The following is a 10678-nucleotide window of genomic DNA, read 5'->3' as shown; positions in this document are numbered from 1 at the left end:
CAGGGACTCGCTGGACTCGCCAACCGTGGCCTCCCTGGGCGAGCTGCTGGCCACCAATGGCTCGCTGCTGGCCACCAGCGCCCGACGACCGTGGGCGAGCTGCTGATCTCGCTGGACTCGCCGACCGTGGCCTCCCTGGGCGAGCTACTGGCCACCAAGACGCTGGTGGCTGCAGGAGACAAAGGGCGTGGTGAAGACGATTTCCGTGGCCATTGTAGGCACGCTGGACACCGAGGGCGAGCTGCTGGAGACCAAGGACGTGCTGGACCCGAAGACCATGGCCCCGTGGACGAGCTGCCGAAGCCCAAGGGCGTGCAGGGCCCGACGACGGTGGCCGAGCTGCTGGACCCGAAGACCATGGCCCCCGTGGACGAGCTACCGAAGACCAAGGGCACGGTCAAGCTGCTGTACACCAAGTGCGTGAAGCGCGGGACGCCCGTGGCCGAGCTGTGGTACATCGAGGGCACAACCGTGCGTGTAGGTAAATATAGCAATTCCATTTCTAGAAATGTCCAGTGTTCAAGTCACTTTGCCATTGTTTTCAAAACGCAAAAAGGTGAAATCGTCTGAGGGTAGCTCGGGTTGTTTTCCCGGCGATGGAAGGTGTTGAAGGTGTGAACAGTGCAGGTGATACATCCTTCATATCGGTCGGCCAGTGGTTTGGTTCTCAACGTGCTTGTACCAAGGCAATTAAGTCTTTTGCCTCAAGTACAGGGAAATCTGTGCGTCTGGATCCAACTGCTGCTGGAGGAGCCTACCTTCGCTACCAGTGCAAAGGAGATGACCTCTGTCGTTTTGAGGTTGCTGCGTGCCGTGCACAGTCCAATTCTCAGCGGGGTTATCGCATTAGCAAATGCAACCTTGAACACAACATGTGCAGCGGCCGGTCTAAAATTGCGGCATCGCAACTGCGATCTATGGAATCGATTCGTACATTGGTGGCATCGGACCCTAATGTGTCGGGGCGCACGATTGTGGATCAGGTGAAGGCCCTATCGGGCGCGGACATACCTTTGAAGGAGACCTACCGTGGCAAGCAGTTGATTCTTGACGATCTGTTTGGGACTGTGGAGGACGGATTTCACCGCCTACGTTCTCTGCTGTCTACGTGGACAACAAAGAATCCCACTTCTATCACTGAGTCTGAATGGGATAGCAATGGCCGATTTCGACGTGCATTAGCGGCGTGCACCAGCACGTGGGCTCTTGAGTCTCTGGTGTTTTCTGCAGTGAAGGCTACCTCTACGATTCTATAGGCTGGTCTCGGGAATAAGTTTTCCCACAACTCCGTGTTTGGTCGCAAAAGGTTGAAAATGTCAAAAGTTTCCCCAGCACTCCGTATTTTGGGAATTACCCACTGTTGCGTCCTTCCGGAGGGGGGGTCCGTTCACGAATGACTGACTGGCGTGGAATCTGATGGGATGCAGAAGAGGATGGGCCTGCGACATGATTGGATTAAAATCTGAGGAGTGGGACTAGGGGGCTGAACTTTTGACATGCACTGTACGTCTTTGGGGTGTCAAACGCAGCGTGAAGCTCCTGCTGGACGATCGCCATCATGGCACGCCGTGGCCACTTGACAAAGTTGCAGCCATGGGCGCAATAGCTGCTGCATCGACGGTCTCAATTGATGCAGAGTCGGCGGATAGAGTGAAGAAAGAGTTGGAGCTGCCAGCAGCTCGGGGTGATGGCGATCGACGACGGCGAGTGCGGTCCTGGTACGCGCACATGGTGCTGATCCACCTGTCCGAGTTCGGGGCGGAGGCGGCGCGCGGGCTGGTGCTGCCGACGCTGTTCACGTACGTGCAGGAGCTCGGCGGGGGGCTGGAGGACATCGCGCTGCTCACGGCGCTCTTCAGCGTGGGACGGTTCTTCTCGTCGCTGCTGTTCGGGTGGCTCTGCGACCGCACGTCCTTCCGCGTGCTGTACAACGTGGCGGGGTGCTGCGCAGTGGTGGGGAATCTGATGTACGTGCTGCCGTACAGCGCGTCGGTGCACAGCAGAACGCTGTTGGCGTTGAGTCGCTTTGTTATTGGGTTTGGTGCCGGCAACCGCAGCGTCTGCCGAGCGAACATCGCCATGCTTACGAGGGTGGATCAGCGCTTGCAGTACTTCACGCTGTTTGCGACAGTGGTGTTCCTAGCGTACGCGCTGACGCCGGGGCTGGGCAGCGTCGTTGGAGACGCACAGGTGAAGATTGCGGGCGACCTGCTGCAGTTCAACCGCTTCACCGCCCCGGGATTTCTGCTGGTCGCGCTGAACCTCATCACGATCGTCTTCAACAACATCATCTACGATGACTCGGTTACTCGCGACGACGCACCGGAATCCCCCACTGCGACTGCAGCTCCGTCGCCAGCTACCACTAAACCGGCCGAGAAGGTGCTGACAATAGCTGTGGATGAGAAAGATGACGAAAAAGCGACGGCTGCGCCAAGTTCTGGGCCCGCTCTGCCCGACCGCGCCGTGACGGTCGGCATGCTGGTGTTTATCTTCCTGAACTTTAACGCGCGAGGCATCCTCTCCATCTTCGAGACGGTGAACGTGCCGCTCTTTCTGGAGATGACGAACCGCAACACAGCAGCAGAGCAAGACTCGGTCCAGGCGACGCAAGACGCTTCCACGTTCTACCTCATGGTCGGCCTCCTCGGACTGATCTCTTACGGATCAGTGCAGATTTTGCGCAAGAAAATCTCCGACGTCGGCTTCCTCATCTTCGGCTTCGCGATGCTGCTGGTAGGCAACGCGATATTGCTCACGCTGTGCGCGGACATGCACGTCATCAACGAACGCAGCGACGACATCGACGAGGCCCATTCCCAGCAGCAGTTCAACATCTTCGTGGCCGCTGAGGTGTTCGTGTGGAGTATCGGCTGTCCGCTAGCATCCGCGGTGGTCGTGTCAGCGTTCTCGAAGGTCCTTGGCTCGAGGCCTCAGGGTCTGCTCATGGGGGTCTTCGGCGCCTCTGCGTCTATCGCGCGCATGGTGCTGCCGTTCCTGCCGAGTTTGTTGGCGTCGTGGCCGCTGCTCTTCCTGGTCAACATGGTACTCTGCGCTGTCTGCATCCTCGTGCTGTCAGTATATCTTGGTTTTATCTCCCGAAAGAGCACGGCAGCGGCGTATGACAGCGTGCAGCTCCACTCAGACGGTCGGGAACTAGAAGCTTGAGGCCGCATCCCATGCCAACCAGCAGAAATAAACTAACTTTATCAATTATCAACCAAGTCCAATGGAGTTGAAGGTAAAGCCGATCTGTGGTCGAGACTACAGAACTCTGGAGCGAGGCGGTGTTATCGTGAAGAAGACGCTGTTTGGCGGGGCTGAGTGCAGCGTACCGTCGTCGCGCGGAGTTTGTTGGAACCCGTTGACCAGGTGCTTGCTGGCGTGCGACATGGTTAAATGCTGCGTTCGCAGTTATGGCGCTGCATTCAACCCCGACGACAAAGGTCAGCTTCAAATGACGTTAAACAGCGAAGCGGACGGGAATATGATGGCCATTGGCAGTCGCGGGTCGACGCCAGGACAGTTCCTTAGCCCCGTTGCGGTGGCTGTGAACATGAGAGGAGAAATCGCCGTAGCGGACGGGAAACTCAACCGCGTCCAGATCTTCTCGGGCAGTGGCGACTTGGAGCACGTGATCGGGCGGTCGGGCACTGCGCGTGGCGAGTTTCGGGCCATCGCGGACGTGAAGTTCACCCCGCGAGGGTATATCGCCGTTGTGGATTCCGGTAACCACCGTATTCAGGTCATGACGTTCACTGGGATCGTTGTACAGGTTGTGGGTCGATACGGTTGGAAGCTGGGCGATCTCGTTGACCCCTGTGCGCTCGCTGTCAATGCTTTCGGCGATCTGTTTGTGTGCGATGAAGGTAACAAACGCATCCAGCGGTTCTCCACGGCGGGCAAACCTCTCTTGGAGTGGGGAAGTCGGCGTGGGCCAGCGCCAGACCTCAGCACTATGCCCGAAGGAACGGATTTTACAGAGCTGAGGCCTGTAGTCTACTCGATCTTCGACAAACTGTCGGATATTGTCATGGGACTCCACGGAGAGGTCATCGCTTGCGACGCTGGGAGGCGAAAGCTTCTGGTCTTCTCGGATGTCGGTGCATGTCTTCACGTTGTCAACACAGCTCAATTGTTCCAGTCAAGCAGCCCGACTGCGATGACTGTGTGCTCGAACATGCTGGTCGTCGTTGCGAGATCGACACTAAGCAAGACGCGCAAGTCAAGCCAAACGCCCACCACTGGGGCTCGCACCGAAGAAGTTCAGGTCGATCCATCACGTGACGTGGCGAGCTGCTTGGTGGCAGCGTTTCCCACGGAGAAGCGCGTGCGCGTGGGTCAGTTTGAAGCCGTCCCCGTTCATTGTGCAGAGTCAATCGCTTCCTACTTGACGTACGCCGATGCCCTGCAGCTACGCTTGGTCAGCCACTACTTCCACCACTTGTGCCGCCAACTACGCAACAAATGGAAATTCTCCCCGCTTATGGCGGGACAAGCGACTGTGATGAAGTACAACCGCGTCGTGGCACCAGCTACGGGACTTATGGCCGTAGAGGAGGCGTTCCAGAAGTGGGGGCTACGGATCTACAAGCCCTCGAATCGTATTCGCAAGCACGTAATGGACTTCCAAGCAGGATTTTGCAGCGCTCTCAGCACCTTATACGGCCCTTTGTTTTGCTACCAGCATGAGGAGGTGCTACGAGCGTTTTTCAAGTTCTACTCGGGCGCGTCGCGTGATAAAGAGGAGATCGACAAGGCTGCATTCATCGAGATCGTGACACAAGTCGAGGAAGTGCGCTTTGGCTTTCGCACGTGGGAGCAATGCACGCCATTCTCTAAGCTTTCGGAGAAGGCTGTACCTTTGCCAACTATTCGATCTGCGAATAATGTACCAAGGATATCGGGGGGAACACCAATACCAAACTCTCTGCGACTAGTTGAGAACGCGCAACAGCACCAACTCTCCAAGCTACTGCAAAAATTCCTGACACTATGAAAGGTCTGAGGCGATCAGAGCAACTCCGAGGTACCTGGTGCGACTGTCAACGACTAAAATTCAATTGCCCTGGTACCGTTGATTCAACAGGGCTCCCGATTATGGCATGGTAAAAACAATAATGTCAATATTTTGTTATTGATTATTTATGGCAGTCGGTTGGGCTCATCCATAAATTATTTATGTCGGGATGGCCTAGAAATAACTGTTCCTTGAAAATATTTCTCTAAATGTAGAGTCTTCAATACAAAAAGAGAGTTAAGTTCAGTCTAAAATTCGAGAAATAATTGTTTATGATCATTGTCGACATTACATTATTTATGCATCTGACTTGTAGGGTTGATGCCATTATTTATGAGTCAGATGGACCATCCATAAATAAAAATACCATAATCGGGAGCCCTCAACGGCGTTGAATGAGGTGAGTATTCGACTAAAAGCAAATTGTAGTGGCATGTCCATGTGTTAAATTTGACTGTGTGTAGGTCGAGATGCGAGTGTTCGTGTGAAACCTTCAGTGATAAGACGTATCGTCCCCGCTGCATCAGCCGCCGCCATATTACCCAAGTAGAACCCTCGAGCGTTTTATGGTTGCCTTATTATCTCCGTCTCCGCTATTCCTCTTGGCGTACCAAGCAGCTTTCTTGGCTGTGCGAAGTGTCGGGTCTGCGATGCGATGCGGTTTGAACTAGACACGCGAAGCTGCTATTCTGAGACCTCCCCCGCTTGTGAGGAACCTGAAGGCTGGTCATTGTCAAGTTTCTCCAGAAGCAGAAACACCGAACACTGAAACCCCCCAAAGCACCAAAGCGTTGAGAAGCAACCATGGGCTGCGCGCAGTCGTCCGAAGCGATCCGTCCCAACATGTTCCAGACAAAGCTCTGCATGCACCACAAGACGCCGTGGATGGACGTGTATCGCAACCTCGGTGAGCTGGGCAGAGGAGCCTTCGGTGTCGTCGAGAAGGTCGAGCACCTCAAGACCCACAAGCACTACGCGATGAAGACCGTGAGGTTCGAGTCTGGCAGCAAGCGCCACGAATTCGAGCGGGAGATGGACATCCTGCGAGTCCTGCACCACCCGAACATCGTGCGCATGCTCGAGACTTTCGAGGACGACCACCACTTCTACATCATCATGGAGCTCAGCCCTGGCGGCACGGTACGCACTCGCCCGACCTTGACGATAAGATGTTGGTGTTCGACTGGTTATAACTGGGTGACGATTTGTTTCAGCTACTGGACCGCGTGAAAGCTCGCGGCAAGGAGTTCCCGGAGGACGAAGTGAAGGACATCACGCGGAACTTGGCGTCGGTCATTCAGTACTTGCACTCGCGCAACATTTGCGTAAGTACCATATCGTGGCCTGTCACCAAGTTCAATCAGGTAAAACCAAAACTCACACTGGTTCTTGTTGCAGCACCGCGACCTGAAGCTCGAGAACATCTTGGTTGAAACTTTGGACAACGGTGGCCACATCAAACTTTGCGAGTACGACACTCCACCTCTTTCAATTCCAGCGCGTTACGTGTCAGTCGAGCTCACTTTCTAATATCTCGTTCCTGCAGTTTTGGCGCCAGCACTCTCTACAAGATGGGAGCTAGTATGCGGAAGGTTCTGGGCTCGGTTGTGTACATGGCTGTAAGTAGTCTCCCGTTCTGCTCAGACTTTCTGTTGATTCCGATGGATTAATTAATTCGTGTGGTTGTTTCAGCCGGAAGTGCTCGAGGGCAACTACAGGGAGTCATGTGATATGTGGAGCCTGGGTGTGATCATGGTAAGCTGAAGCGAGTGTTCTCTATCACGCTGAGTAGTTGCTGACGGCGATGGGGTTGTGCGCCGATTCAGTACATGCTTTTAAGCAACAAGGCCCCGTTCTACGGCGACACCGAGGACGAACTCGTCGAGAGCATCTTCGCAGGCGAAGTCTCTTACGCTGGCAAGGAATGGGATGCAGTCTCTCCAGAAGCCAAGGCAATGCTCCACAAGCTCCTTCACGTACGTGATAGGAAACCTCTACCTTTGCACGTGGCCCATTAACTGACGTTAGTATCCTTCCCTCTGTATGCAGACGACACCGACAGATCGTTTCACCGCCGCGGAGGTCCTCGCTCACCCGTGGATCAAGTCCAACGAGAAGACCATCTTACCTGAAGTGTACGACGAGTTCATTCCGCGCGTGAAAGCTTTCTGCAACTACACGCCTTTCCAGCGAGCAGCTCTTGTAGCTGTGGCATTCTGCATGTCGTCGGCGCGAGTTTCCCTTCACGCAGCTGTGTACAACGAGCTCAACGTGGCCCACAACGGCGAGTTGACACTCCAGGAGCTGTACATGGCGCCAGCTCTCATGCGCTTCCAGCTTGACATGGAGAAGATCGCCACCGCGCTCGACCAGCAGAACGAGAACGGCATCAACCTCCTCGAGTTCATTGCCGCTACTTTGAGCCCCGAAGACGCGGCGGATGAGGAGCTGCTGCTTTCTGCCTTCCACGTATTGGATCGCTCTCACCGTGGCGCCATCACGAAGGAGGATCTGAAGGCGCTTCTGGGCCAGCACTTTGACATTGCAGCGTGTCAGGAGATGATCAAGAAGGCCGACGCGGACAAGGACGGCAAGATCAACTTTGACGACTTCGTCAAGATGATGAAGCTGCCCACCAGCCTCAGTGGCAAGGCGAGCAGAGCTTCACTCGCTCAGAGACGCACCTCTGATGTGGGAGCCCGCCGTTTATCGGGTGCCTCCGACGCCGAGCCTGTCGTTCCTCGCCGCAGTGTGTCGAGTGCTGGAGCGAACACTATTGAGCCGGTCACGAAGGAGGCACTGCAGAAGATTGAGTCGATGCGGACTGATCTGACCAAAGAGCCCATCGCTGATCCTGTGGCGCCGGAGACGGTCGAGGTGCAGCTTCCTGAATCTACTGCCTAAGAAAGATAGACAAGCTGCAAATTTTTAACTTGAAAACGATAATATGAACTGCCTCCGGGTGCACACGCCCTCTATAGCACACAAATCGAGTTCCTCACTCGCCCCCATTGACACAAAACGATGGGAATCATGACAGCATCAGCATTACGGCACAATCATGCAACTTATAAAAGACTAAGACAATGTTCAAGAGTGACCCGAGGCCACACAAACACTTGATTGTTGAAAACGATTAAAAAGATGCGAGCACGATTCAATTATGTAGCCTTCAACCAGACACTGCATGGATCACGCGTGTTAGAAGAAATTCACGAGACGGACTGACAGCCCCGACTACGACGCAGGTGCAGCAGCCATGGGAACCGCAGCAGCCGGAGTCCCAGGGGTGAAAGCCGACACCGCAGCAGGAAGAGCCGCACCCAGCAGTCCCGTCGCAGAAGTGGCCACCCCGCCGATGTCGCCGCTGGTCGCCGCCTTGACGAGATTTCCAACATTGGAGAGCACCGACGGGTTCGAGATGAGACCCGAAAGCATACTGAAGAGGTCCTCCGTCGACATGGCGGCGACAGCCGGGTCCACCGAGCTCGGGTTGCGGGACATGAGCTCCTTGAGCTGCTTGGCGACCTGCATGCGCTCATCCGGGGACGTCACGATGCTCGGTTGGTTGACCGCAAAGACGAACGACACGAAGTACGCCAGGGCCAGAGCGATCGCAACGAATGACATCTTCATGGTGGTCGGTGCGGTGAGAAAGCTGGAAGTCGGGCGGTGGCGGTCGGCTTGAGTGCTTGGAGTCCAAATGAACAATGAGAGAGGATTGAGCCTCACTCATTGCGGCTAGTCCCAGAACCTAACGGGATTGAGGAAAACAGAAAAGTCCGAAAGTACCAAGGATAAATCCTTAGTGTCAGGTTCAAGTGCGTCAGAACCCCACGAACAAGGAACGGTCTGCGCTCACTACGCACATCTCGGATTCACTACAATAGTTTCTGGGAAATGAAAGTTCAAAAGGTTTGGTGCCTCGATCGCTGGATTAGAACAAAATGCCTTCCTGTGAATGTGCTTTACTGTCTACAACAACAACAACCACGAATGCAAATCGAACGCTTTGAGTTGGCCCTGACAGGTGATCGTCGTTATTGAGAACTCAAAATGAAATCGATTCGATTGATATGATTAGGATAAACGCAAGCTTTCGGCTTGAACTTCAATCCCCCGCTTTGGTGACTTGCACAGCGCACCAACAGCACCACCCACCCGGAGGCAAACCGGGCCGCTGCTAAGCTGATCCTCGAGCAACTTGAGCCCGACAACCGCGGGACGGTGGGGAACGTCGCGACGAACCCGGCGGTTATCTCCAACGTGGTGAGTAGCATCTACTCGGCGATGGCCGGCAACCCCGCCGCGGCTGGGCACGCGATTGGAGCTGTTGCTGCGGCATACCCGATGATCATGGCGCCTGCTCCACTGCCGACTCGCTACGATGTCAACAATCCAACACACTCCACCCCCATGTCGGGGACGATGGGAACTTCGTACTATAACTCGGGCACCAGGGGCTTGCCGGCTGGTATTGGTGCTTCTGCGTCCCCGCCGTCGTAGGTCCATTCAGCGGGCCAGCATCTCCTTGATGACCTAGGCGTCGTGTCGTCGTTGATGGTGGTCGGCTGCCGCAAACGACACGAGGCAGGCAAGTGCAGCAGCAATCGTAGAGATCTTCATCGTAGCTTGGTTGGGAGTGGTGGTGGCCGACTTAGGTGGTTTGTGGGGGGGGGGGTCTGACGCATTTGAACCTGACGATTAGGATTTATCTTCGCGAGTGCTTTGGGGTTTTTCCTCGCCACTAGTTCGTGTTTCCCTTCAATCTCGCTGTGCATAGTAGCAAGTTCACTCCTCATTTGCGCTGGCTATAGATGTGGTGCTTTCTACGACGCTGAAACACCGAGGAAGCTCGGACGGATCGCCGACGCTTTGCGTAATTTGCAAGAAGACGTAGCGCTTTGCACTTGATTCGTCGAAATTACTTTGCTAAGTGTTCAAATTCAAGATAAACGTATATTTAACGGTGTAGCATTAACATTGTATACTTATTCAAAGAGCACTCAAACTTCTGGGTTATCCGAGATTTCCACTCGACGGCTTCTCAGTATTTTTCTCGAGCGACAAGGTCATGAGTAAACCGTTTTAAGCGACACAGTTGGCGAGGGGTGCCGTGGTGAAAGATTATCCTCATTGCTTGCCAGCACTTCAGACAAAATTGACAAGGACAGAACTCTGAGGAAGTCAAATGCAAAACGAGAACGTTGTCGTTCATTCAAAACTTCGTCTGAAACATTCGACGAGGAGTTACGTCACTATGCTTCGCGGTGTCTTCCTGTCAACCGCTAGCGCAGGGGCAGCCAGACAAACTTGCCGCCAGGACCCCGGAGCGCCGAGAATTCACTACTGTCCATAGTGGTAGCGGTAGCCGCCGTAGCCGTAACGAGGATAGCCTCCATAGCCGTAGCGCGGGTATCCGCCATAGCCGTAGCGAGGATAGCCACCATAGCCGTAGCGGTAGCCTCCCCCGTAGAAGTCTTCCTTGTCGTCCGGTCCTGCTCCCGCGTCGCCTGGCGCTGGCGCAGCCTCGAGGTGGGCGGCAGGGTCGTTCTCGAGGGGCTCAGCCGCAGTGGCGAGCGCCACCACGGAGGCCAGAGCAGCGAGGATCGCGAAGGTCTTCATCGACGGAGGTCTGCTTCTTACGGGAGCTTGACT

At 55.0% G+C, this 10678-nt stretch overlaps 7 protein-coding genes across 7 annotated transcripts; 5 read left to right on the top strand and 2 right to left on the bottom strand.

Annotated features, from left to right (window-relative positions):
* Positions 1 to 276: 276 nt before the first annotated feature.
* Positions 277 to 570, top strand: PHYSODRAFT_285953 (hypothetical protein; the record flags this gene model as incomplete). The annotated part of the gene is made up of 2 exons (XM_009528382.1): positions 277 to 481; positions 557 to 570. Coding segments are annotated over 2 exons (219 nt in total), but the record flags the coding sequence as incomplete, so codon positions are not given.
* A 1158-nt stretch (positions 571 to 1728) lies between these two features.
* PHYSODRAFT_502530 (hypothetical protein) lies at positions 1729 to 3168 on the top strand (the record flags this gene model as incomplete). The annotated part of the gene is made up of 2 exons (XM_009528381.1): positions 1729 to 2351; positions 2439 to 3168. The coding sequence occupies 2 exons, from the start codon at positions 1729 to 1731 to the stop codon at positions 3166 to 3168; spliced, it is 1353 nt and encodes a 450-aa protein (XP_009526676.1).
* A 61-nt stretch (positions 3169 to 3229) lies between these two features.
* Positions 3230 to 4999, top strand: PHYSODRAFT_500667 (hypothetical protein; the record flags this gene model as incomplete). The annotated part of the gene is made up of 2 exons (XM_009528380.1): positions 3230 to 4224; positions 4297 to 4999. The coding sequence occupies 2 exons, from the start codon at positions 3230 to 3232 to the stop codon at positions 4997 to 4999; spliced, it is 1698 nt and encodes a 565-aa protein (XP_009526675.1).
* Positions 5000 to 5824: 825 nt separating this feature from the next.
* On the top strand, positions 5825 to 7924 carry PHYSODRAFT_499668 (hypothetical protein; the record flags this gene model as incomplete). Its single annotated transcript, XM_009528379.1, has 7 exons — positions 5825 to 6160; positions 6235 to 6345; positions 6419 to 6489; positions 6567 to 6639; positions 6713 to 6775; positions 6847 to 6996; positions 7070 to 7924. The coding sequence occupies 7 exons, from the start codon at positions 5825 to 5827 to the stop codon at positions 7922 to 7924; spliced, it is 1659 nt and encodes a 552-aa protein (XP_009526674.1).
* Positions 7925 to 8257: 333 nt separating this feature from the next.
* PHYSODRAFT_262524 (hypothetical protein) lies at positions 8258 to 8656 on the bottom strand (the record flags this gene model as incomplete). The annotated part of the gene is made up of 1 exon (XM_009528378.1): positions 8258 to 8656. The coding sequence occupies one exon, from the start codon at positions 8654 to 8656 to the stop codon at positions 8258 to 8260; it is 399 nt and encodes a 132-aa protein (XP_009526673.1).
* Positions 8657 to 8920: 264 nt separating this feature from the next.
* On the top strand, positions 8921 to 9526 carry PHYSODRAFT_331554 (hypothetical protein; the record flags this gene model as incomplete). The annotated part of the gene is made up of 2 exons (XM_009528377.1): positions 8921 to 8926; positions 9161 to 9526. The coding sequence occupies 2 exons, from the start codon at positions 8921 to 8923 to the stop codon at positions 9524 to 9526; spliced, it is 372 nt and encodes a 123-aa protein (XP_009526672.1).
* Positions 9527 to 10270: 744 nt separating this feature from the next.
* On the bottom strand, positions 10271 to 10645 carry PHYSODRAFT_331553 (hypothetical protein; the record flags this gene model as incomplete). The annotated part of the gene is made up of 2 exons (XM_009528376.1): positions 10271 to 10298; positions 10371 to 10645. The coding sequence occupies 2 exons, from the start codon at positions 10643 to 10645 to the stop codon at positions 10271 to 10273; spliced, it is 303 nt and encodes a 100-aa protein (XP_009526671.1).
* Between the last annotated feature and the right edge of the window lie 33 nt (positions 10646 to 10678).

Source organism: Phytophthora sojae (assembly GCF_000149755.1).
Source record: "Phytophthora sojae unplaced genomic scaffold PHYSOscaffold_4, whole genome shotgun sequence".
Taxonomy (NCBI): domain Eukaryota; phylum Oomycota; class Peronosporomycetes; order Peronosporales; family Peronosporaceae; genus Phytophthora; species Phytophthora sojae.
This window is presented reverse-complemented; position numbering and strand designations above follow the sequence as displayed.